Below are 27,421 nucleotides of genomic sequence, written 5' to 3' on the forward strand. Positions count from 1 at the left end.
TTAACTTCTCTAATCTTCCCATAGAAGATAGGTACCTCATCACTGGAAACTAGTATACCTCTCCTATACCCCTCACCATGACCCTGCCATCCTATAATTGTGCTTTAAACCCAACCCACTAATCCAGAATCCATACATGCTTTATAAACTTTAGAATGCAATATTTTAAAAAGAACTTTGCATTTACAAATTCCAGGCTTTACATCTCCTATTACCTTCAAAGATTATACACAAGGATTAGTCTTCCTATAAGACACAAAATGCCATAATTTAGCTCAGTAGCTTTGTTCTTCCATCCAAGATGCACCATTTCACTCTTCAATGCATGAACTTATTTGCCCCATGCCTCCATTTCTTTGGTTATCCTCACTGTTGGCTGCTTTGAGCTTTGTTTCATCTGCAAACTTTGAAATGATGAACTATAGGGATGTCAGGGTCATTAAAGTGACCCTTATATTAACTCTAGGATCACCATTCTGTACTTCTCTTCAATCCAGAAAAAAAACACTATTTATTACTCCATACAGTGTTATATCCCCTAGCCAATTTTAGATTCACACTGCTACAGTCTCTTCAACTTTGCTAAGCGGCAGTTACTTTGTCAATGCCTTTTTGAAAGAAAAAAAACAATGCAAATCAGACAACCCTCAATACCCCAAACTAGGCACAAAATTTGATTTTAAACACATTTGCCTTCCATTTATTCACCCATACTTCAACTGCCAAGTAGTGGTTATGCCCCAGATTATCTACAAAAGTTGCTGCACGGCAGACAATAAACTCGTTGGGATGAATCAGCTACACAGCTGATGGCCTTTTAACCTGGGGGGGGGGGGGGGGGGGGAATCAAAATAAACACAGGCATCCATTGTGATGTACTGCATCCCTGCCAATCAAGAAAAGTCTACCTAGCCTAATCTGGATTGGTGCCCACTGGTCAGCCTGGACATGGTGGGCCAAATGGCCTGCTTCCATGTTGTATGACTAATCCCACCTACTAGCCCAAGTCCATCAAGCTGTAGCTCACAGCCCAGTACTTTTCCAATGCAACAAGATACCATTCCCTGGCAATAAATATTTCTTCATGCCCTTTTAATCTTCCTACCAGTTAATGTTACTCGTTTTCAACCTCTCTACCAAAGGAAATATGCTCTTCCTATTCACTATTTTATACACGACTGATCAAGTTCCCCTTCAGCCTCCTCTGCTCCAAAGAAAACAACTCTAGCATATTCAATCTTTCCTCATAGCAAAAATGTTCCAGTCCTGGCATTTTTTTCAAATCTCCTCTGCATCCGCTCCAGTGGAAGCATATCTTTCCTGTAAATGTAGTGACCAGGGCTGTATGCAGTACTCAGGTTGTGGTCTAGCTAGTGTTGTATACAGTTTTGGCATTACCTCTCTGCTCTTAGATTCTGTCTCAGCTAATAAAAGAAAGAATCCCATATGGCTTTTTAAACCACTACCTTTAAACGATCTGTGGCCATACTTCTCAATATTCTCCTGTGAAGTATTCTCTTCCCCAATGCACCTTTCCAAATGCATTACCTCACTTTTCTGGATTAAATTCAATTTGCCATTTTTTTGTCCAATTGTCTAGACCATATATATTGTCCCCCTGCTTTTCTTCCTTCTAAATCTATGTTCAGCTTCTCATCCCCCTGCTAAGCTGGTTTAAACCACACATCCACCAAACCCCCCACCAAAGCAATAGCAAACCTAGTGTGTGGCACCAGAAGAATGACTATTCTTAAAAGCTGCCTGCAGGACATCCTTACTCTGTACTCAATCCATTGTTGTTGGTATCAATATGGACCAAGTCCCCTGACCATTCAGCCTCCCTTGCAGAATTTTCTGCAGCCACTCGTATCCTTGCCTTGGCACCAGGGTGGCAATGTACCATCCTGGAATTACATCTGCAAACACAGAAGCACTGCCCCAGAGAACCCTCAATTACTATCATTCTCCTTCTTCCTTGGACAGTTGATTCACCCATGGCACAGTGGTATTGTCGCTGTCTGCACTGCACAGGGGAAACCTCCCCCCATCCATTCTCAGGACCAAATACTGATTAGACAGCACATCCCTCAGGGATCTAAAAGCCTACTAGAACTACAGACCCGCTTTTCTTTTTTTTAAAAAAAAGTCTGACAATCAACCAGTTCCTCAAGCTAAGGGATGATCATGTCCAGAAACACATTATCCATAAAACACTCAGACTGCAGCATCATCAGCTGTCACTCAAGCTCCAAAATCCAGAGCTCAAACTCCTTCAGTTGACAACACTTCCTGTACTCATGTTTGTCCAGAATACAGAAATTGCCCAGGAGTTTCCATGTGACACAGGACATGTATTCCACCAGTCAGAGGTGCCCTGCCCCTCTATTAGATTAGCTCACCAACAAGCAGAAATAAACAGTTTTTTTTAAAAAAAGACTAACCCACCAACCAACAATTTTCCTTGTATTGGCCTCACCCAGGCCAAACATCTCACCATTTCCTGCTTTCTCTTAGGCCACTCCTTCTCTTTTTGAAGAGATCAGAATAACACTCCTCAGAGATGATGGGGGCAAGGCAGTGAGGAGATGGGAAGTCTGTGCCTGTATCTAGACAAGCACTTGAAATACTAAGATATTGAAGACAATGGACCAACTGCTGGCAAATGGGATAAGTATAGATGGGTACCAATGGTAGACATGGACATGATGGGCCAAAGGACCAGTTATGTGCAGTTTGACCCTGACATCTTCACTACATCCTCTCTACTGATGTAATGTTAAAGCCTCTGTTAGATCACTCTTCAATCTTTCCCTTTCAAGATAGGGAACCAAGACCTGCTCAGCCTTTTCCGATTGTTATACCTCTTTCCTTGTACAAGTAATTCTCCCCCATTTTCTCCATTGCCTTTGCATTATTTAACAGTCCGAGAGCCTGGTATGTGTCACTAACTGACATTCTTTCAAGTAAATAAACACACAGATAAATAAAAATAAATAAATAGATAAATAAATAATGAGCATGCTCAAAAGCAACAATCACATCCATTTCATTTCCAAGAAGTTTAGATTAACCACCAATCTTCACCCCAGCAGCCTGCCACAGCTGGTTTGCAACCAGCGAGTCAGTCTCAGGTGAAGAAATGGCAATGACTGGTGAGAGAATGGGAACCCCACCTTAAAATGGATCACAGGCAGAGATGTTTTCACTATTCAGAGCAAATGAAAATCAACAACAAACACAAAAATTTAGACAAATGAGCAGAAGTAGACCATTTGGCCCATTCTGCCATACAGTGTGTTTGTGGCTGACCATTCCTGACTACCAACCACCACCCCCCCCCCCCACCTCTTCAGAATTAAGAAATACATCTACTTCCTCCTCATCTAGATTCAAAGATTTGATCTCCACTGCGTTCTGTGGCAGATAATTCCACAGGTTCACCACCCTCTGGGTGGTAATTTATCCTGATCTCTGTTCTAAATGATATAACCCAGATCGCGAGACTATGACCCCTGGCTCTGCATTTTCTAGTCATCAGGAACATCCTCCCTGCACTTAGACTATAGGATCTCATTAGGACTTTATAGGTTTCTTGACATCTCTGTTCATTTTCCTAAACTCCAGTGTACACAGACCTAATCTTTCCTCACACATCAAAGCTACCATCCCAGGAATCAGTTTAGTAAAGCTTGGTTGCACTCCCCCATGGTAGGAACATCCTTTCTCATTCCAGATCTCATCCCACCAAACCCACATGTAGTTGCAGCAAGACATCCTTGCTCCTGTACTCCAATCCTCTTGCACCAAGGCCCAATATACCATTTGGCTTCCTAAATGCTTGGTGCACCCAAACACTTGCTTTTAGTGCACCTTGCCCCCTTCCCATCTACCACCATTCAGGTAATATCGTTTTTTTAAAAAAACAGATAATCTCACTTTTATCCATATTAAACTGCATCTGCCAAGCAGTTGTCTACTCACCCAACTTGTCTCAGTCACAATGGAGCCTTCTTGCATCCTCTTTAAACTCACATAAACAACTGAACCACCCCCCAAACATTGTGCAATATGGAAATGTAGGAGATGTGGTATGCAGTTCCCTCATCTAAAATCATTGAGATATATTAAGAACAGCTAGGGTCCAAACACCAATTCCTGTGGTACCTTATTAGTCACTGCCTGTCCCCCTGAAAAAAAAGGGTTTATTCCAACTGTTTCCTATCAGTCAAAAGCCTACTGATACTCCAAATACAGCACATCTACTGGTTCTTCCTTATCTGATTTGCAAGTTACATTCACAAGAACACCAATAGATTTGTTGAGCACAATTTCCCTTTCACAAACCCATGCTGACTGGTCAAATCTTGTTAACACTTTCCAAATATCAATAATAATAGATGTTGCCATTTACTCCACTGCCAATGTTAGACTTACTGGTTTATAATTCCTCATTCCCCACCCCCCACCCTTCTCTTTTTTTAAAAACAAAAGAAAAGTGGGGTTACATTTGCCAACCTCCAGTCTGTAGAAACTGCTCCAGAGTATAAGTTTGAAAGATGACCACTATTTCCAGGGCCACCTTCTTTAGTACTCTAGGATGTAGATTTATCAGGACCTGGTAATCTGCCAGCCTTTAGAGCAAGAGAAATTAGAGGCATTTCCTTACTACAGATTTTCTTCTCTGTCTGCCTTTTGCTAGAGACTCAGTTCTCTAACTTACCTGGGAAGTCATCTGTGTCCTCTTGTACTTTGGGTCTGTCCTCACATGTTTAATTGTTCTGCTACTTCTTTACTTCCAATTACAACTTGCCCCATTTCTGATGGTAGGGAACCTGTAGTTGTCTTAACTGTTATCTCTTCAACTATTCATAGAAGCTTTTACAGAGAGTTTTTATGATTCCTGCAAGCTTACTTTTGTACTCCAGCTCCTCTCTCATGATATTATTGTCCTCTTTTGCTCAGGACAAAGGATCCTCAGTCTGAAACATTAACACTATTTTTCGTTCCCTAGATTCTGCCTGACCTGCTGAGTATTCCCTGCATTTACTCTTATTTCACTGTTCAGAGCCTGCCCAAGAATCCAGAACCTCCAGTGGTCCAGAATAATCATATCAATTCCATGTGACGAACAAGAAGTCGATCAGTTCAAACAATGTGATGCACAACATACCAGAGGCATCAGCACACTTAGGAGTGCAAGGAGCAGAGAACTCAATCTTCTCCAGAAGTGAGATGAACAATAGAGATTCTTGGAGGAAAGTAAGTGTCTGACAGCAAATGAAGGAGCAGGGCATTTTTTTTCCCTGAAACACGAATTTAGTTATAATGAGTTGGAAGAAATTTTTGGCAAAGTGGCAAAAAGGAGGTGAGGAGGTTCACTACGTACAGACAGATCAAAACAATCTCAGGAGGGAGAGGAGACCATCTGAGTAGAATGAAAGTTCAGACACTGAAACAGAGCCAGGGGATGTGCAACAGGACTCGTAGAGATGGGAAAGGAGCAATGAAGTGGCTGCCAGCCATTCACCACAGGATCCAGACCACAACTCTCAGCAGCTAAGGGCCTAGACCACAAAACCCAGACTGAGATAGGCAATGGAGGAGGATAAATCTGCAGCCAGGATTTTGTCTGGGCCTTTTTGCCAGTCAATTCAGCAACATTTTGATATTATTCAACACTGCTCTACCCGTCTCACAGTAGGGCATGCACAAGTCTGTAACCCTCCAAGATCTCCCATGTCACACTGAAGCTGCTGTAAGATGAGCGAGTCAGCCCCTCAGGAGCCTCAAGTATTTGACAGTGTCGTGCAAACACAACCGGCAGGCTTTCAGAAGGAGCAACACTGGGAGAGAGCTGAGTGACACTGTGAGCTGTCAGACTCCAAGGTTATCACTGACACATTCCTGCCAGCTGCCTGAGCAGCTGTATATAGCTCCTGAGCTCAGCGCAAGGTGGGGGAAGGGGATGGGAGAGCAGCTTGGGACAGGCGTGACTTTGCAAATGTGTCAGGAATATTCTGGAAGGGCAACCCACAGAACCACATCTGATCAGAGGACAGCTGAGGCCTGGGAGCTACCGATGGGAATGACTTCCTGACTGGAAGTGGTGGTGGTGGGGACAGACTGGGGAAGGGTGGAATGCAAAGGAAAAGTAGAAAACAAAAACAAAGTACTGCCAACTTAGCCTTGTGACAATGGGTCAATTGACTGAATTTTTTGTTTGAATGACCAAACGAGCTCAAAGGACTAAATAGCTCATGACCAGGCTTCTGTTCCCGTCTCCAGTACAGAGACGCCCAAGTCTGTAACTCTTGATCAAGATTAAATGAACAGCACAGCCGAGACGAAGTTCAAGGTTGGGACCCTGTCTGCCTAGTATTCAAAGTGGAGGTTGAAATCTTGATCCAAAGATAATTATGTACAAAATAAATACAAGGATCACTTTCAACAGCAGGATTTGCATGTTTTTCCATGCCAAACACTTAGAGACAGTAACTACAACATGGATATACAGATGAAAGCTTTCTGATTCCCACTTGGCAATTTCCAATTTGTGTAGAAGAGATTATTGACAGATACCATCTGACTGATATTCGAGTGGATTGTCACACACTTTAATCCCCTTAGGCCCATCAGCTGCTACTAAATGACCATGAAGCAACAGTGTTGAGAAAGGTGGAAGACATTTCCCCACCAACCCCACTGCCTCAACAAACAGCCACATGTATTTAACAGCATCTTCAATGTCGCAAAGCTCCCCAAGGAACTTCACAGGATCAGTTAACAGACTGAAAATTGACATGAAGCAACAGGTGACAAAAAGTTTGGTTAGATATTTTTTGAGAAGAAGGGCAGTAAAGAGGCTTAGGGAGAGAATACCAGAGCTTAGGACAGCAGCTAAAGGCACAGCACCAGAAGTGGTAAAGCGGAGGACACACACACGAGGCCAAAATTGGAGGAATTTGGATCCAAGAGCGTTGTGGAGCTGGACTGATCACAAGCGGGCCAGTGAGCACTGGGATGATACTGTGAAGCAGGATAGTGAAAGCTGAACATGGGAAGCAGATTTTGGGATAAGCAGAGAAGTTTATAGAGAGTGGTAGATGGGAGGCTGGCCAAAAAGGAAATTTAAGTATTCAAGTTTAAAAATTGATATTGCTGAGGGTTTCAGCAGCAGATTGGCAGGGGTAGTCAGGTGATGATACAGAAACAGAAATAGATGGTGATGAAGAGAATGCAAAGTTGGGAGCTCAGCTCTTGATCGATTAGAATATTGAAGATGTGAGCAGCCTGGCATCCTTTGATGACGTGCAGCCATTTCCACCATACTGTTTATAGGCTCACATTATCCCAAAGCCTTTTTACAGCCAAAGTAAATCCAAAGAGTACTCAGTTTAGGAAAGATGACAGCACGATCCTACAAGCAGATGGTCAGAAAAATCTGGTTTAGGGCTGTTCATTGAGGGATAAATATTTTTTCTTTAAATAGTCCCACAGGAGGCTTAAATTGACTTGAGTAGGTGGAACCTGCTTAATCCTTCAGCTGAAAGAAAGCAGCTCTGATAGTAGGACTAGACTGAGGTGTCAGTTCGGGTCTTTGCTCAAGGTTCAAGTATGAACCCACAAGCTTGAGAGTCAGAAACCCATGTGCCCCAACTACATCACAGATCACCAAGATCCAAGTCAGTCTCACTAAGTCTCAAAGATCCTGTGGTGAAGATGGTTCTCGGTGTCATTAATGAGGTTCCTTTTTCAGCAAAATTAGTACAAATGTCAAGAAAGATTGGCCCTTCCACATCTTTACAATGTCTTAGCCACTTTACAGTGACTACACTTCAGAAGTGATTGCTGTAAGGCAGGAAGCAAGGCAAGTAATTTGCCTAGAACAAGATTCCAACAACAGCAACATGATTAATGACTTAACCATTGTCATTGATCGAGATACAAATATAGTCCAGTACATTGGGGAGAACGCCACTACTCTTGGGGTAGTGTGGCAATCTCAAGGCTCCAGGGACCTGGGCTTGATCCTGACTTCTGGTGCTATCTGTGTGGAGTTTTCACATTCCCCCGTGACCTCATGTTTTCTCTCTTGGTGCAACAATTTCCTCCCACATCCCAAAGACATACCAGTCAGTTAACTGGCCACTGTAAGTTACCTCTTGGTGTAGTCAAGTAGTAAAAGTAGTGTTTATAGGAATGAGAAACGATGTTTTGCAGGGCTAGAAGGAGAAAGGGACGGGATTGCTCTGTTGGGAGCATGGAACCTACAGGCTCAGAAGCTTCCTCCCGCGTCAGAACAAGTTTCCAACAGTGCAACGGGATCTAAAAAACACACGTGGATTCACAGCACCGCCCCTACCACCATTAACCTTCTGACTCATGGCAACGGGTGAAGTGGCTGATCTCTTCACCCATACATGCCATATAATTCATTTTAGCTCAAGTAGTGCTAAGCGTTACTGAGACACGATAAAATTCTGTATAAATAGGAATTAGTCTCAAGTTAATATTACAGAATTCATAGAATGATCCAGCACATAAGGCAGCCAATCTGCCCTTCTATTGATAGAACCACTTTGTCTCATTTCCCTGATCTCTCCTCCATAGATCCGATCACACTCTCCCTTAAGATATATATCCCATTCTACAACCAAATTTGCTTCCCCCCACCCAAACTCCATCCCAGAGCACAATAGTCCGCTATACTTATAACCACTCTGGTCCTCTTATTCATCACCTCCGATGTGTGCCCCTGGTCACAGGCCATTCTGCCTCTGGAGAAGTCTCTGATTCTATCGAAACTATGGATTTAATTGAAGAACCCAGCGAACTGCCCTAAGGCTAACGCTAAACGCGAGGATTTGATGAGGGGTCCCTGCGCCCTATAGGGCGGGGTGGCCTTGGATGTAACACCTGGTGTGGCCGATGCGCCATTAGAGGAGATGAGGGTGGGAGGGAGACAGGGAGGCCACACGACGGGGCAGACGTGCTCCTACCGATAGAGACTAGTTTAATCCGCTCTCTGTCCAGGAACTCCAGGGCTACCGACACGTTCTCCAGCTTCATCTGACGGAAATTGGGCCGCGAGTGGTACTTTCTGTACATCTTCTTCTGGCTCAGGACCTCGAGAAGGGCGATCAGCCTCAGGCCGTCGCTGAGGTCCTTCTGCAGGTCGCCGATCCGCTTGTTCACACACTTGAGGTGCTCGTTGCACCAGCGGGTGAACGTGTTCTGCTGGATCTTCTTCCAGGGCGCGTCCTCCGCCAGGTCCTTCTCGGTTGCCGGCATCTCGGCGTCGTCCTGGCCGTTGGTGGCTAGTCCTTGTTGATCCATTGCTGTGACGGGACGGGGCTCCGAAACTTTGCCCAAACTTTGCCGAAGTGTGCTCGAGTCCGCTGCCGTCAGCTGAGGCGTCCGCGTTTGCCTCTTCTCAGCACTGCCCACACCGCCCGAAGGCTACTCTCCTCGGCTCCCTCTCGCCGAATGATAGCGCTCCCAACCCAGCCGCACTTTTTAATAAGCGACGGCTGCTCCGAGTTCACGTCAGAGCCCAGGATCGCCAGGAATCCCGAGGCCATGCCCATATAAACCCCGCACCGAATCAACTGCTCCCGGCCCGCGGCGACCCGCCCCGCCCGCTAGCGGGGCTAATCATAGTCGTCCCGCTCATTGGGCAGCGCCGCTCACTCCGGCCCTATTTTTAGAACAATAAGTGTTCGAGGGAGGAATGGGTTAATCAAACTCCTCCCAGTGTGTTCGGTAGATGAGCTTTCCAGAGAAGGGGGCGATCCTGGGCCCTCCCAGTTTATTCTATGAGTTAATCAACTCTTCTGTGGCAGGGAGTCGCCACCCACAGGGTAGTCAATGGGTTAACTTGCTGGGAGAGGAGAGTCGGTTAACCTGCACCTCTCCCACTGTATTCAATGAGTTAATTTGCCCCAACTCCACTCTTTCAATTGCTAACTTTCCACGGAAGGATTAACTTGCCTTTCCCATTCAATGGGGTTGCTCCCCAGGAGAAAGGATTACAAATGTGGGTAAACTCTCCATGGGAGGGAGATGGTTATCCCCTCCACCACTCTTTTGTATTCAATGGGTTACCTCTCCCCAGGTTACCTCTCTAGATAAGGGTTAATCTGGCCCTTTTCCACTTCCGTTCATTCTTAGAGGGAGGGATTAATCTAGGCTCCTATCCCATTGAATGGATAAACTTTCCCGAACATATTTTACATTGTTCTCCCCCAACCTCTCCAACACCCCCTCAGCCACCCCACCCCCCAAGAGGAAGCCAAGAGGAGCCCCATATCCACTGAGCTCAGTTACTATTTCTGAGCATCTTAGGGTCAGTGTTAAAATAAGAGGTTAATTTTTACTCATTTATTTCTGCCCCCCTCCAAGAATAGCTGTATGCATGTCCTCATTGATCGCATTTAGCACAAGGCATCACTGCCAGGGGCTAGGCATCATCACTCAGCAATGTAACAACCCACTATCGAAAGCTCCAGCAACACCGCCTTTCAGTTTATTAAAGTAATTAAATCTGTTTTCCTCCATAACTTAAAGGTGCCTCACAAGCCATCAGCTTCTGAATTAGTTGGATGAGCTGTGTGTGACATTCCTCATAGACCAATGCTGGGATCTCTAATCATCTCCATTGACCCTCTGGTCCCCGATCAGTATCTGACTCACATTTCCTGTGTCAGACCCAATTTACCCTCCATCTCCAAGCCAGTAAATCTTTCTGTTTGGACTAAGATCCCAGAACAGATGCCGATTTCACATTCTCACCTGTTCTAATTTCTCACTATCACCTGTCGAATAGCCCATCTCACCTGTTCTGTCCTTTCAGAGTGATGTTATTATTGGGATCATTATTCTGTTATTATCAGAGAGTACCAGATCCTCAATGCTCTTCAGAACATAGAAAAATGAACCATTTTATCAATTTCAAATGTATTTAATATTAAAACATTGATAAGCAAAATACATTCCACTCAACACAGCTCCAGCAACAAATGAACAGAGCCATATTATCTGATAATGAAGTACAGCAGGCAGTGAGACATTGCTAAGGGGCCAGAACTTTTGTACCCCATCTCTGGTAGATAGATGTTGACTCTACAATACCATCCCTGAAAGACAGGACACCCTGGTATCCCACATCTGTGGGAGGTTAGGGAGAGGGGAAACAAGCCTGCTAAGAGCTGTATTTTGGAGCAAGGCCCTTTAAAACCAGCCTTTGGGATAGGGGTATCATTGCAATCGAATCTCAGGGAGGTGAGCAGCACAACTTAATCAGCCCCATCTCAGGGGAATCCTAGGTCTGCTGGTTCCCATCTCTGGGTGTGGACAGGACTCCAATGGACACTGACTATGATCTCTTGAAGAGATGCCCAGGATTCAATGAGAGCCCATCTCTGGTTTGGGCAGAAGTGGGGTCAAAGATCCCATCTCTCCTGGATCTCATTTCATTCTCTGGAATGGTTAGAACTCCATGAGACCTTATCACTGGGGAAGACCTTGGATATAATGGGATTCCATCTTTCTTCAGGGCCAGTATTCTGCTGGATCCCATTACTGATGCCCTTTGACATCATGGGATCCCATCTCTCAAGGGCTGGACTGTCAAGAAATCCAAAAGAATTCTTCAGTGTCTAGGAAATGGGGCAGCAGGATCTCTGGATCCCCACTTCTGGCTTATGTGGAGTCAGTATCCCCTAGGGCCTCAGGGAGGAGTCACTACTGCTCAAGACTCTGGACAGAAGTGGGGCCTGGAGTCCTAGATTCCTAAGGAACCCATCTCTTTTGTGAAAGCCCAAGATGCCCTAGAACCCCATCTCTATCTGGGAGATGTCCTGAAACTGGGTTTCAAGTGCGGATGGTGCTGTTGCCTTCTAACCAAATGCAACCTCCTGCTTAACAGCAGATCACTGATTGTTATCTTCATGGGAAGCATGGCCCCAGGAAAACAACAAAGGGAAATTTGTACAACTTAAAGCATCCTTCATTTCTGGCCCAAAGGGTCTGAGGCTCGGTGCACAGGTTAAAGTTAAAATATGAAAGTGAAAACAAAGGTGAAAGGAAAGCAAGCTGGTACTGCACACAGCTAATCTTCTCATTCCTCCCTTAGTTTGATCTACTCCTAGAGCAGCTAACCAGGAGTATGTCAATAAATGAGTAAATAGGTCAACTGACAATGTCACAAAGCTGTACAATATAAAGAGAAAGAAGGATCCTCAAAAGCAGGTTCCTTCTTTCCAATAACTCACTTTACATCATTTTACAAAGAAAATTATTTCTTAAATTCAATACCAATCAAATTATCTGCAGGAATAGTTATACAACATTTATAACATGAGACAGATGGCAGCTGGGCGAGTCAGTGATCAGAGGGCAAAGAATGAAGATCAATCATCCTGTCCATCACTATACCCCTCATAAATTTCTACATTTCTCCAATTCTAATCTTGTGCAGCTCCAATTTTCTTTGTCATATATTAATAGTACTTCCCTACTGGGCCACAATCTCTGGCTTTTGTTCATCTACCTTTTTCTCTAAGAAAATCCTTAAAAACAACTTATTTGACCAACCTTTTGGATATCTGCTTTCTTGCTCACGCAGCTTGTAATCAAATATTTCTTCAAAAATGCTCCTGGGAAGTGCCTTGGGATATTCTACTACATTAAAGACACTATATTAAATCAGGCATTTGTAGATGTCTAAACTCAAGCATTGTATCAAATATCAAATAGCCTTTAGAACAATTTTTAGGGATGAAAATTGAATACTTCCAAAAATTGGTTACTTCCAAAATGTAGGTAATTCAACACAAATTGAGTGCCTCCACTCCTTATTTCTGTGGGGTAGCTGTAGTGTGGCATTCTAGATCCAAAAACATGGGACCGACAAAAGACATATCCAAGATCTTGAAATTCACAGCACAATAGGGCAGTCATCTATGTCTCTCATCTTCCTAGAGCAAATCCAACCTAATCCTTCTCTTCTGCCACCTCCCCATCATCTGTTATCAATCTAAAATTAATCTCACTGCCTCACACTATCCTGTAACCATCCAATCACACTGACCTGCCGTTTCCCAGTGTCTAGTATCAATCTCAAATTAATCCCATTGTCCTGCTCTTTCCCCAAAATCCTTTATCAATGCAAAACTAATCCCACTGTCTCAAACTCACCATTGTCCCATATATACCCCAAACTAATCCTCCTACTCCATTCTCTCACCAAAGTCCCATATCAATTCCAAGCTCATCCCATTGCCTTATTCTCTCCATTATCCTTTTTCCCCAAACTATTCTAACTTTCCTCATAGTCCCATTTCAATCCAAACCAATTGTTGCATTCCACTCTGTTTCTCCTGCATCAATCCCATGCTATTCCCACTATCTTAGTTTCCCTCAATCTCACCACTCACCCTCTCCATACTGAGCAGAGAGCAGACATTGCCAGAGAAACAGGCACACATCAGGTTACTTCCTCTACAGATGTTGAGCTCATGATCCTATCCACCTAACCACCTCTGAAAGACAAGTGGTTCCAGAACACAAGTGATTGCAGAGTCACTGGGCAATTTAAGGTGTTTCTTGCATTTGGATACAGATGAGGTGCTCAGGAAAGGAACAATTAGTAGTGGAAAGATATCTGCAGCACCACCCTGAGCATTCTTCCTCATTGCCTAACAGGCCTTAAGCTGCCAACTACTAAGTTAACTGGTAAAGATTTTGGCCAAAATGTAAAGATGGAAGTGAACTGCATAACATCATTGCTGGTATTGAGTCTGTTCACCCAGAATGGGTGCTAGCAAAAGGGGTAAAAGTGCTGTCCACCTGAATAGTAACATGCTCAATTAGATCTAACCCTTCTCACAGAACCACCCTCCCCAGCAACTCTGACCCCCAACTCTATGTGAAGACAAACTGGCCAAATGAGCAGCTGAATAGAAAGTTATGTTCACAAAGAAGTACCTGGGTACATTCTGCCTATGCTGTAGAGCCGACTTCTTTACAGGAGCTGCTTGATAACATAATTCTGTTTTCTAGGATAATTACACTGAATCACACTGGATTGATTCAGAGCACACAACAGATAGGAATTGGAAACCATAAGCACTGGGGTTTTGCAGGAATGAATGATTTGAGTATGTAAGGGCCCCCTCCCAATGATTGTATAATGGTTAGGGGTAAATCAGCAGTATTGCTTGAAGAGAAACTTTCTGGGTGCTGTGTGTCAAATGTTTCTGGTGCTAGGGCAGGGGTTTGCAGAAATATAACAGTCTCATTACAGAGCAGTGTAGTTGAGGAGAAGGATGATTGACACTAGGTACCTCAATCTGCTGCCAGTGAAGCTGTTGGTTGATGGTAGCACTATCCCTTGATGTTCAAGATTGTCTCTTATTTTTCTGAGAGGGCTCATGCTGCTGCTTCAGGTGCATTCCTCTTCGCATGGGAGACAATGCTCCATCTGAACTTCGGCAATTGCAGTTTATATATTCAAACAGCATGTACGATAATGGATCAGGCAAAGCACCAGTTCCATGATGTCCATTGACTGCTGCAATTTGTGCAATCAGAAAGAGGGTTCCCAGGTCTCCCATGCATTCTAGAATCAAAACCTATCCTCAGGTTCCTGGAATCGTCAATGAGCAGCAGACCAACTCAAAATGAAAACATTCTACATACCTCAAGAAAACTGGCATTGGTCTGTGTATTGCTTCCTCTCAAAATGCACCTGTATATATAAGTTCTTATGTTACCGGGTATATTGCTTGTGTACATTATTTTATATGTTGTACACTTTACACCACATCATGTGCTATTGCATATAACACTCACGTATAGTACATAGTAGACTGTGTTACTGGGTATAGCATTCATGTGTAATATTTAAATAACATACCGTACATTAGTGAATATAATGTTTCTATGTTGATACCTAAACTGTAATAATACTTATATTGAACATTTGGATCGAGAGATCACAAATACACTGTCTGATTATGGAAGTGACAAGGTAAAGGAATTCTAAGGATAGCTGAGAATTGGGTGGGTGACATTCACTTTAGAAAATGCAAACCACTTCACACTGAGACAAAATAGTAAGGAGACTTCATTGGAAAGAAACTAATGTGCATAAAAAATGAAAGCAAGTTGGGGGTCATGTGATAATAAATGGGAGATGATTTCAGTGCTGTGAGTAAAGTAAATCAGATGTTGTGATGTATTAAATGGTGACCTAAAATAGTAAGGCTCTTCTGTTTCTTCAGAGATTATTGTGCAATCCCACTGAGAGATTGTGAACATTTTTGGTCAACAAAGTGCTAAAAGGTACTGCAAGGGTACAGAAGGGAGCTACCAGGATGACAAAGGGGATGGAGGGACTGGATTATGAAGTGAAATTATATAAACTGGAAATATTCTCCCAAAGAAGGGATTTAATAGTGATATGACTACTGGCTTTATTTTCATATAAACTACAGCAGAATAGGGCTGGTGCAGGTGATGATGCAATACAGCCCAACCGGACCATAACTCCATCTGTAATGCTCAATATCTGTGAATTAACAAGAATGACTCTGCTAGCTCAAAATGGCAATCTTCTAAGTGCCATCAACATGCCCAAACTGTCAAACACCCACTACCAAAGGGGCACCACCAAGTATAAAGAGGCTAAGGGCAACCCAAAGTCCAGCAATCAGTTGATAACCATCCAGAGCATTCACCAGGTACCAAATGAAGAAACTCAGTCAGTAAGAGTCGATCCCTCACTAAGGGTCAGTCATTTACTGAGGTCAATCTCTCAGTTAGGGTCAGTCACTCACCGAGGGTTGGTTAATCATTGAAGTTAGTTAATCACTGAGGATCAGCACTTGCTGACATCAGTCAATCACTGAGAGATGATCACTGGCTGAGGGCTGCTCAATAATTGTGGAAATATTGCTGAGTGTTTGCTGAGGTTCGAACACTCACTGAAGGTCGTCATTCACTGCCAATCAGTCGCTCTGAGAATCATTCACTTGCTGAGGATATCGGTCACTTACTGAGGATCATTCACTGAGAATCGGTCACTCACTAATGGTCAGTAACTTGCTGAGAATCAGTCATTCACTAAGGATCAATAACACGCTGAGGTTTGGTCACTCGCTGAGGATTGGTCACTCACCTAGGTTGGTCACTCACTGAGAATCAGTCACTCACAATGGGTCAGTCACTCGCTGAGGATCAGTCACTCACCTAGGTTGGTCACTCACAACGGGTCAGTCACTTGCTGAAGATCGGTCACTCACTGAGGATCAGTCACTTGCTGAGGCTCGGTCACTCGCTGAGATGAGATCGCTCAGAGATGTGGTCAGTCACTGAGAATCAGTCACTCATTTTGGAACAGTCAATCACTCCCTGGGAGTTTATCAGTTGATGATGTCAGTCACTGATGGAGGGTCTGTTATTCACTGAGGATTGGTCAATTGATGAGAGTCAGTCACAAGATGAGGAACATCCACTTGTTGAGATCACATAATCGCCGAGGGTGGCCACTCAGTAAGGTTGGTCATTCACTGAGGTCACCCACTCACTGAGGACTGGTAACTTAGGAAAATTGATCACTTGCTGAGAGTCATCCATTCACTAAGGACTGGTAGCACTGAGCACTGGACACTTACGTTGGATAAATCACTTGCTGAGGGTCAGCTAGTTAATGACGAAGTCAGGTGGTTGGTTACTTGCAGAGGGTGAGACACTCATTGAAGTTCTGTCACTCATTGAGGACTGATCATTTTCTGAGGGCATGCCACTCACTGAAGATATCAATCATTATGTGGATTTCTGCATTTATGAGGACCCTCAATTGTCTGACTGGAAACTGAAGATCAGTTTCCCCAAGGATCCTCACACTTGAGCATCATTTACTCGATGAGGATCAGTCGTTCCAAGAATCCATTCACACTGAGGATCAGTCTCTCCAAGGGTCACTCACTCACAAGGATCAGTCTCCCAGTGTCCTCACTTACTAGAGATCAGTCTCTCCAAGTGTCCTCACTCACTAAAGATCAGTTATTCTGAGGGTCATTCACTCACTGAGGATCAGTCTCTCCGAGCGTTCTCACTCACTGAAGGTCAGTCATTCCGAGGATCATTCACTCACTGAGGATCAGTACCTCCAAGCGTCCTCACTCATAAGCTGAGGATGAGTTACTGTCAGTCATTGAGATCAGTTGATCATTGAAGGTTTGAACTCACTGAACGTCAGCCACTGACTGAGGGTTATTCAATCACTAAGGGCCAACCACTTGCTCAGAGTTCGTTGTTCACTAAGAATCAGTCACTTACTGAGTGCCAATCACTCAGTCACTGAGGGCTAGTTACTCACTAAGGATTTGCTATTTGGTAGGGATCAGTCTCCCTAAAGATCACTCAGTCACCGAGGATCATTCAACTTGCTGAAGGTCAGTGACTCGCTGAGGATTGCTGAGGGTCAGTTACTCTGAGGGCTGGGACTCACTCAGGGTTTGTCTTTCACTGACAATGTCAATCACTGTCAGTTGGTCAGTGCTGTGGGTTGGTCAATCGCTGAGGGATAGTCATTCATTGAGGCTGGTTGATTGCAGAGGGATGGTCGTCCATTGAGACTGGTTAATCACTGAGGGCTGCTCCTTTGCTAAGAATCAGTCACTTGCTAAAGGATCAAACACTTGCTGAGAGTTGGTCAATTACTGAGGTCAGTCACTCAATGAGGATCAGCCACTCACGGTCCCTTCTGGAAAAATCAGTCACTTGCTGAGGATTTTAATCATTAAGGTCAATATCTCACAGATGATCAGTTACTGATGGAGTCTTAGTGATTTGCTGATGGTTGCTCACTCGCTGAGGGTCAATTAGTAAAGGTAGTTAAACACTTAGGCTCAGTCACTTGCTGAGGGTTGGATACCCCCAAAGGGTCAGTCATACTCTGAGGATGGGTCACTCGCTGAGATCAGTCAATCACTGAAAGTCAGTCAGTCACTAGTTTGGTCACTGCTCTTTCACTGAAGATGAGTTACTCGCTCAGATTTCGTCAATCACTGAGATTTGGTCACTCACTGACAATCTATCATTGACCAATCGATCATAGTGTGTCAGTCATTGGCTGAGGATCAGTTGGTGACACATATTCAGAAAGTGAAGGATAATCCATTTATCACTGAGGGTCAGTTGATCGCAAACCAGAATAATTGCCCAAAGTCCACCAGAAAATGTTGCAGATTATCAATATACATGGTGGTGTATTGACGTGTGGGTCTCTCTATACATGGTAGTTCATCAAAAGGTCTGAACCTTCTGAGAGCCCTGGTTATAACCCCGATATTGAAGTTTCTGTTAACTCATGCACAGGATCTCTGACTCCACCCAGCTCCGGAGTGCCTCGTGGGCAGCTGCTGTTCATTTCATTCTGTATTTAGAGACGCTTTCACCCAATATTGCCAGAGAAAAGAGATAAAGATCTGTGTGCAGTGCACATGTGGGTTCAGAAATTCCAGATGGGCTGGTATGTACAGCAGCATTCCCAGGACAGGAGGACAGAACACTGAGAGAAAGAGCAGGCAAAAACTCAGTCTTAGAAACCAAGGGGAAGTTGGAAGGGAAGAAATGAAGCAGACAGAAGAGGTGAGGAAAGAGGTGGGGGAAATCGGACATAGAGGCAAGAGAAGTGAGGGAATAAGAGGTGAGAAGGAAGAGATGGTAGAAAGGAGGGAAGAGATGAGGGATAGGGGTGGAAGGAAAGTGGAAGGGTTTAGGGCTGGGGAAAGGGGTGTGGGGAAGATGTGGCGGGGAAGAGAAGAGTTAAGGGGAAAATGTGGGTGGAAGTGAGGGGACAGGGGTAAGACATTGGGAAAGAGATGAGAGTGAGGAAGAGGTGTGAAAAGGTGACAGGGAAAGAAGTGAGGAGAAGGAGTGGGGATGGGGACCAAGGAAGAAGAATAAACACGGAAGGATGATTGGGATAGAGAGGGGAGGAGGATAAGGGAATGGAAGGGCAGTAAGGGGATGGGGAATGGAATGAGAGCAATAGGGTAGAATGGAAGAGAATGAGTGGAGAAAGGGAGAGAATGTGATAGAGAGGAGAAGAAAGGGAAGGAGTGACGAGACGGAATGGAGAAGATGGTAGAAGGGGAGGAGAGGAAGGAGGAGAAAAGCTGGGCCGTTGGGTGGGGAGACGAGAGTAGAGGAGGAAGGAGTTGGGGAAAGGGAGAACTGAGAGGAGTGGGAGAAAGCAATGAGAGGGCACGGTTGAGTGGAGGAGAATATGAGGGGTGTGGGGAGGTGGGGATAGGGAGAGAGGAGGGCGAAGGAGGGAATGGAACAAACACATTCTGGTTGTTGAGAAGTCGAGAGTGAGGCTGATATATGGAAGAATGACCAGCTGTAGCAATAACCATCAGCTCTAATGGAATCCACACTCCAGTTCGACTCTGTACAGGGAAAAAAGCAGCAAAAGGTCACAGATAAATTCCAGCTGTAACTCTAACTGTCTCTGTGCTGCCTGCCTCTCCCTCCCTTCTCTCCATTAACAGCACTCTGCCTCACACAGTCTGTTAATACAGTGCAGATTATTTTTCAGGGCTCTCCCTGTGAAAGTGATTGGTGATTTTTTTCAACGTTGCATTCCCAGTCAATTCTGTTCCTTCCCCAGTGTAATGCTATATTTGAACAACACCCAGCCCCACCCCACACCGCTCCCCCCATCCAACCGCCCCCAACCTCACCAGAACCTCCCTACATATTGGGGGGGGAGGGGGGGGTGGGCTACACATTTCTTAACCTTCCTTCTGCATCTATCACAATAAACTCTGCCCCTCCCCCCCCGCCCTTTGCATGGATTACAGTCCACACCCCATCAGGTTCTCCTCCCACCTCTTCTACTGCCCTGCTCAGTTTCCCTGCGAAACTGCAGAATTCCCATTTCTTTCTAATTCCCCCTCCTCAGGAGACCTGGAACTTGCACCAGGTGAATTAAAGCAATTAATCTGCTTTGTGGGGAACACCAGCCTTCGGGCAAAGAGACACTTGCACTGTTCAGAGAGGGTTTATTTCATAGAGTTATAAATCAGGCAGAGAGACAGCGATATGCTTTAATCTCAAACAGCTGTCACAACATGATACACACAGCACGATCACTACACAACGGCAATGAAAGAGGCTGAGTGAGTGAATAAGGGGCCTGGGCAGAAGTAAACTTTTACAGCACAGCAATCCCAGTTTAATCTATCTCATCTGTCCCGAAGCTGCTGAAGCCGAGGAGAGCAACAGGGTCATTACAGTCCCTGGGTTAGAGGGGAAAATAGGCATGGTTGCTGCTGTAAATCTCTGCCCTGGATCCACTGGGTTAGAGAGAAGGTTAATCAGCCAACATTCCTGCTCCTTATTACTGTCCAGAGTCCCACTGTAGAGAAAAGAGAAATCACCCAGAGTTCTTGTTCCTGATCACTGCCCTGTGTGTCTTGGATTAAAGAAGGAAAAAGAATCACCCAGAAATCCTATTCCTAAATTACCTTAATTGATTTCTAGCTATGGTTAAATGACATCCAACTGAAAAATGTGCAGAGAATGTGTTTTTCCCTTGTGAGCCCCAGCTAGTTTAACTTCACACTGTATCTTAGTCCCTAACTTTGACCTAGTCTAATCACTCTATCCCCATGACTGTCAAAATGTAATCCACCAAACCCAAATTTGCTAATATGTTCACAAAGATAATAAAATGTGAAATGTCAGTACCTGGTCAATGCCGGGAGGTCTCAGCCCACCAGCACCACAGCATGGCCATCAGTATAACCAGTCCTATCACAGGCAAGGAGAGCACAGGGGGGTCAGGAAAAGTGGCATTCTGAGGCAGAGAGACAGGCAGAACATAGACAAAGACAGCCAGAACAGGAGACAGGAAGAGAGCAAAACAGAGATGGAGACACAGGAAAAACAGAGACAGACACAGGCAGAGTGAGAGTCAGACAGGCATGCCAAGATGCAAAGAAACACATACACAAACATCCAAACATAAGTAATCAAGAGTGCACACACAGATATAGATGGGCAAGCAGAACCATACACATATAAGGAGACAAACAATGAAACACAGATGTAGAGAGAGGAGCCGGAAGCACAGTGACACAAGTCAAAGCAAAGGCATACACAAAGACAGATGCACATGCAAATATATATACCCACATAAAGGCAGGTACACAAACAGATATAATCATTATAATGCACACATAGGGGAACACGGATACAGGCAGAAGTACACATGCATACAAACACACACAGAGAGCCAGATGCATATGAAAAAACGGATACACACATGTACATGCACATGTGTGAAAGGAAAACACACATATAGATAGACAAAACCAGAGGGGTGTCAAGATGACAGTGACAGAGGAAATGGACAGGGAGAAAACCAAATAAAAGCAGTGAATAGGAAAATATAATTGTGATATCAAAAGATTAAAGCAGGTAGGGGCAAATAAACAAAGAAAGACAGAAGAACAATGAAAATAGAAAGATGGAGAGATCAGAAAAGGAGACATTTGTGGATATTTATGAATGAGATTTGAAGAGCAAAGGGAAACAAAAGTAATAAAAAAGCAGCCAAATCAGATAAAAGGAATGGAAAGAAGAACAGTGATTACAAAAATAACGAAAATTAACAGAAAAGGAAAGTAACAGTAAAGGGGAAAGGTTGGAAAGTGAGAAGGAATAGGGATCACAGTGAGCAAAGGTAAAATAGAGTAAGAGACAATTGGGGAAAGGGAAAGAACAGGGAAAGAGCATTGTTAACACTTCAAATATTGAAGCATGCTGAGATTTAACAGACATTTCATTCCAGCAAAGACAAGCAGACATAATTCAGTAAAGGCAACAGCAGAATTCTTCAACACTAATATCACTGATTATAATTTCAACCAGATCAACTCATAGATGAAGAAGAGCATTTAGATCATCCCTCTAAAGCAAGCTATCATCCTTCCCATCTCAGCTTCTAATTGGCCCTTGAGTTATTCCAGAAACTTTGGCCCAAATTTCCTACCCACAATCCACTGTGTGTGAAAATCCACTGTGTGTGAAGGAATAGTCCAGATACATTAGTTCATGTCCTCTTACTCTGCAGGATTACTTCATTCTAAGTTTAAGGTTAACCTTTTCTATTATACCCACTCAGGGTTTTATACCCTCTAGAAGGATCTCCCTCATTTAGTCCCTGAAACCCCCTGTGTCCTCCTCAGTCATTCCTTTATTTCCCATACTTTCCCTTCTTAGCACTTTATACCTCTCTATATTGGCCCTATTGCACCTTCTCAAGAGCCTACACCATTCATGACCTCTCATTTCCCACTGTCCCTTATACCCTCTGGAAGGATCATCCTCATACTCCTTTACAAAAGCACTTCACATTTGCCAATACTGTTCTAAAGGGTCCCTATTCCTTTATTCCCCACTACAGCAATCTCTCTCATTCCTTATGCATCCTTTCATAAATACTGCCTTATTCTCCAACACCAGCCCTTAAAGGCCTTCTCATATTCCCGTAGAGGAGAAATGGACCTTTTCTTTCCACACTTAACCAGTTTGAAGCTCTATTCCAATTCAGTCCCTTTTGTTTTAATGAGGAGCCCCCTTATAGTCTCTGCCACACAGTCCCTCCCATTTCTTTTTTCACAATCCCTTTATAGGTGTTTTTTTTTAATTAAGGACTCCACCTTTTTCTGACAGTCCCTTATACCTTCCAGGGGGTCTCTTTTCAGCCTCCCTGGATCTGGCAACTGAGTCAGACTACGTAAGAAACAAGCCTGGGAAGCAACTGACAGCCAACTCCAAATATGGAACGGAGCATTAATTGTTGTTTTAATACCAATCTGCCGGTCATTTGTCTTAGACACATTACTACCTAGCTAAATGACACCCTGTAAACTGTCTATGTGATGGACTTGACAATCCACATTTGTCCTTTTTAATTAAAAGGACTGTTTAATTAAAAGGTAGCTGAAGTCAAGTTTTGCCAAACTCTAAATTAGTTTTGAAGATGGTTCTGGGAAGATTACGTTTGTAGACAAGCCAGACAGTTACAACAAATCGAAAACTTTAGAAGCAGTTTTGTCAAAAGCAGAGTCAATTAAGAATAAAATTCGGAAGATTTAGAAAGATTAATCATTTGATCCAATAGAAATTAAACTTTGTAATAAAAACAGAAAATGCTGGAATACTCAGCAGGTCAAGCAGTGTCTATGGAGAAAGAAACAGAGTCAACATATCAGGTCAATAACTTTTCATCAAAAGATAGAAATCAAACATGTTTTAAGTTGCAGGGAAAGGGGTGAGGTGGACAGAACAAAAGGAATGTCTATGATAGAGTGGAGAAAGGGATATTGGTTGATATAATCAGTGGTGATGCCAACTGAGTCAGGGTGGTGAAGGTTTGTTAATTGCAGCTGATCGTTCTGGAAAAGATGGAAATAGATGGAAATAAATGAAAACAGAATAATGAACAAAAAAACTGTGTAATTTGTGACATACAAAATATTGCAGCTTTTGGAAATCTGAAATGAAAGAGAATGCTGAAAATACTCAGCAGATCAGGCAGCATCTGTGGAGAGAGAGAAACATTATAGGCTGATGACCTTTCATCAGAACTGGCTACTTCTGATATAAATTATAAAGGGTGGTTATCTGAAATTGATGAATTCAGTGTGATGTCCTGAGGACTGAAATATGCCTCATTGGAAGTTTTGATGCAGTTCTTCAAGTTTATATTGAAACAGTGTAAGAGGCTAATGCCAGAGTGGGAATGAGATGGAGAATTAAAGTGAAGAACAACTGGGTCACTTTATGGAGTGAATGGAGGTATTCTGCAAAGCTGATATTTAATCTACATTTGGTTTTTTTCCCCAATATAGATGACACCACATTGTGACCATTGAATGCACTACTCTAAATTGAAAACAACATAAGTGGAATAGATTTTGCACCTGGAAGAAGTATTTGGGTTCTTGGATGGTGGAACAGAAAAAGGAAAAAGCGCAAGCTGCAGGGAAAGGTGCTTATAATAAAGGGAGTGGTTGTTGGTGGAAAAGGAAGCGTGAACCAGACCTTTGCAGAGGGAACACGTACTTCTGAATGCTATAAGGAGAGGGGAGGGGAAATGCATCTGATTATAGCATTGTATTGAAGGTGGTGAAAATTACAGAGGATGATCCATTGAATGTGGAGGCTGATAGGTTGGAAGGCAAGAACAAAGGGAACCTTGTTCTGGAAGGAGAGAGGATGGGAGGAGAGAGGGTGAGAGCAGAAGTATGGGTAGGGGTACAGGAGCAGTTGACAATACTGTTGACTGTGGGTGAAGCAAATCCATGTTAAGGAGAAAAGAAGACATCTCAGAAGCACTGACATGGAAAGTGTCATCAGAACAGATACAACTGAGCTGAAGAAACTGGGAAAATAGAATGGATTCCTTACAGGAAGCAGGGTTTGAACAAGGATAGTTGAAGGTAGTTGTGGGAGTCCATGGGCTTGTAAGGGATACTGAATTGGAGAATTGAGAAAGGTAAGGGAAGTCAGAATGGGCTATATGAAAGTGAGAGCAGGGTAGAAACTGGCAGCAATTGAAGGTGGCAGAATTCATTGGTGGGTGCAGGGGATGAAGCTAAGGACTGATCATTCACACCAGAAGTGATAGTGAAAACGTGGCAATGGATAAGACTGTGAAGGGAGGTGGGAATGTGGTGGAAGATCCAGAAGTATAATAGAATTCAAGAATTGTTAAAGTTTGTGATCTCTGATGCCTGAAAGGAGGGAAAGAAGTCTTGTAAATTGTGCCACAACTGTTGGATAATAGCTCAAATTTCTGAATGGAGGGATAGAGTAAAATGCATAAAGATCATATTAATGAAAAGTTCATTACAATAGCATATGATTAAAGAAAATTAACTGCAGGATAACACAGACATCCCATGAGAAGCAAAGTATCTCAAAGAAAGATGTAACAATCCATCAATATAGGAGTCCAACCTAGTGAGCTAGGGCTGTTTGCATTATCATTAAACAGCTGAATACTGGAAACATGAACACAAATGGTAAAAATAGATTTGTTAAACCACATCACAGAGCTTTCATTGACCTTCACTATTACATTGTAATCAGAACAAATTATTTAACACCAAGATGGTAAATTATCACCTATAATTTAAATTCTGCTCATTTATAATTTCTGGCTGAATACCTATTGTAATCCTGTCAATCACATAACCACCTATGTGTGCTCACGGTTAGTTGTCTCATCGAGTCTCCAATTAGTCAGAACAAAAAGCCCAAACACTAAAGGCATTACTTGCAGCTCCACCACAAAGGCTGTTCTCTTCATCCTCTTCCAAGTTGGTCCAAACCTCACAAAATCTAGATTTCTCACTGAAATAGTGTCAAGTTCCAAACTCCATATTCAGCCCACCACTTAGACTGCCTAGTTCTGCCATACATCATACTTAATTTTAGCTCCTTGTCCTCAACTATAAATACTTCATGTCTTTTCTTACCTCAGCCCTGTCCAATTCAGTCCCCCGACTCCTTGAGCATGAGACCTGACCTCTGTTCACGTCATTTTGTTCCTACACTCTAGAATTCTACCAGTTCTCCAAAATCCTCGTTTTCCACTTTTCAATTTTCCACTCCTGTATTTTCTCCCTCCAGTAACCTTATCTGTAATTTTGTGTCCTTTCCCAATTTCCTGCTTATTAATTAGTCTCCTCATTAAGGGAAATGTCCAGGCACAGGTTCTCGTTGCATTCATAGAATCTTCCTGTTCAGAAGAGCCCGTTCTGCCAATCAGGCTGTGTCAGCTCTTTGAACAATCTCATGGAATTGTACGGCACTACCACGGGCACTTTTGGCTCACTTTACCCATGCTATCCGTGATGCTAATCAAAGCTAATCCCATTTGCTTTCGCTACTCTTCACTATTCCATCCACCTGTGTCACCATTTTCAGTGCACCTCGAGGTCCCTCTGTATATCAGTGCCACTAAAGTCCCTGCCATTTACTCTATATGCCCCAGCAGAGTTTGATTCCCCAAAGTGCATTACCTCACACTTGTCTGGATTAAATTCCATCTGTCACCATTTTGCCCAACTTTCCAGCTGTATCCTTAGACAACCTTCTTCTCTCCTATTATTTCCTGTTCTTGCCCATAGCCTTCCAAACTTTTCCTTTTGAGGTATTTATGTCATTCACTTGTGAGAGTTAGCATTGAATCTGTTCCCACCACCCTTCCAGATAGTGCAGTCCAAAAAAACAAATGCTACAAATAAAAGTCCTCAATTTTCCTCTGGATCTTTTGCAATAATCTTAAATCTATATCCTCTGGTTACCCAGCATCAATGCTTGACCTCACAAGAGTTAGTTGAAGTGTCACACAGTTTCTGAGTTCTCCTGTGATGCGTTGGCAACTAACAATTAATGAGATCTTTTTTTTAGCGTTAAACTGTGCCCCCTGGTTGTGATGTATGTTTTAGAGGTGAACACACTCAAGCATTTTATTAACCCTAAAAATCAATGGCAGGCCTTCCTGTGATCTTCCTATATTTTTACAATAGAAAGACAGGGAATATTTTCCTGATACTTTGTCTATTAGGGATTAACTGCTGGGATTTTGGATATACACATTTTATGTTTTATTCAAAACATAAAAGAAAGACATTTGTCCATCTTTCTTTGAACTTGGTCATCTTTAACAATAACTTAACCAATATTTAGTGCAGCATCCCTGCCTACACTTTGATGAATCTAGGCCACAAACTTACCAAGTCTCAAAATATCTGTTCAAAAGCCCACACTTCCACCTGGGTGGACTTAGCCAACCATGACACTGAGAAAGAAGTTATATCACATTTATTATCCCCGCGTCAAGCTGAAGGTCTAGCTCTGAACAGAAGATGCTATTACTCCCACATATCCTCCTCCTCCCACACAAGTCCCCAGCTCAGTACTTGATGGAGCTTTCTACTGATAAAATGTCACACAGTAAGCTGCCAGGAGTTATAGGTATGATGGAAAAATGATCAGCTGGGCTTTAGTCCTGGACACTTTTCCTCTTCAAAAGTTATATGGAAAAGTTGGTACTTCACTTAGACCCTCAAATACCTGAAGGCGGCCTGCATTTTGATACAGAAATGGTAGCAAGAATAGGGGGCAGAGTAGAATTCCCCCATGCTTTAATTCAACATGAATTATTGTCTAACTCTCAAGAGAAACATTCTGCAGTCCATACAAACACATGCGCGCACACAAACAAAAGAAAGATAATAACGTGGAGAATAGAAAACTGCAGCCCAATGAGAGGTCATCAACTTGAAACATTAGCTCTGTTTTTTTTCTCCACAGATGCTGTCTG

General features: G+C 43.3%; 2 protein-coding genes across 7 annotated transcripts in view; both read right to left on the reverse strand.

Moving 5' to 3' along the window:
* The window catches only part of flncb (filamin C, gamma b (actin binding protein 280)), a 55,165-nt gene extending 45,490 nt beyond the window's left edge, over nt 1–9,675 (reverse strand). For all 4 annotated transcript variants that reach the window (XM_052033398.1, XM_052033396.1, XM_052033397.1 and 1 more), the window contains exon 1: nt 9,000–9,675. In XM_052033398.1, the coding sequence (XP_051889358.1) occupies nt 9,000–9,336 (337 nt within the window). In that variant the 5' untranslated portion in view covers nt 9,337–9,675. The remainder of the gene's footprint in view (nt 1–8,999) is intronic.
* A 9,652-nt stretch (nt 9,676–19,327) lies between these two features.
* The window catches only part of LOC127580315 (uncharacterized), a 93,610-nt gene continuing 85,516 nt past the window's right edge, over nt 19,328–27,421 (reverse strand). For all 3 annotated transcript variants that reach the window (XM_052033610.1, XM_052033611.1, XM_052033612.1), the window contains 2 exons: nt 20,767–20,875; nt 19,328–19,463 (listed from right to left, as the gene is read on the reverse strand). In XM_052033610.1, coding sequence (XP_051889570.1) covers nt 20,771–20,875 — 105 coding nt within the window. In that variant the 3' untranslated portion in view covers nt 19,328–19,463; nt 20,767–20,770. The remainder of the gene's footprint in view (nt 19,464–20,766; nt 20,876–27,421) is intronic.

Source organism: Pristis pectinata, chromosome 19, assembly GCF_009764475.1.
Source record: "Pristis pectinata isolate sPriPec2 chromosome 19, sPriPec2.1.pri, whole genome shotgun sequence".
Lineage (NCBI taxonomy): Eukaryota > Metazoa > Chordata > Chondrichthyes > Rhinopristiformes > Pristidae > Pristis > Pristis pectinata.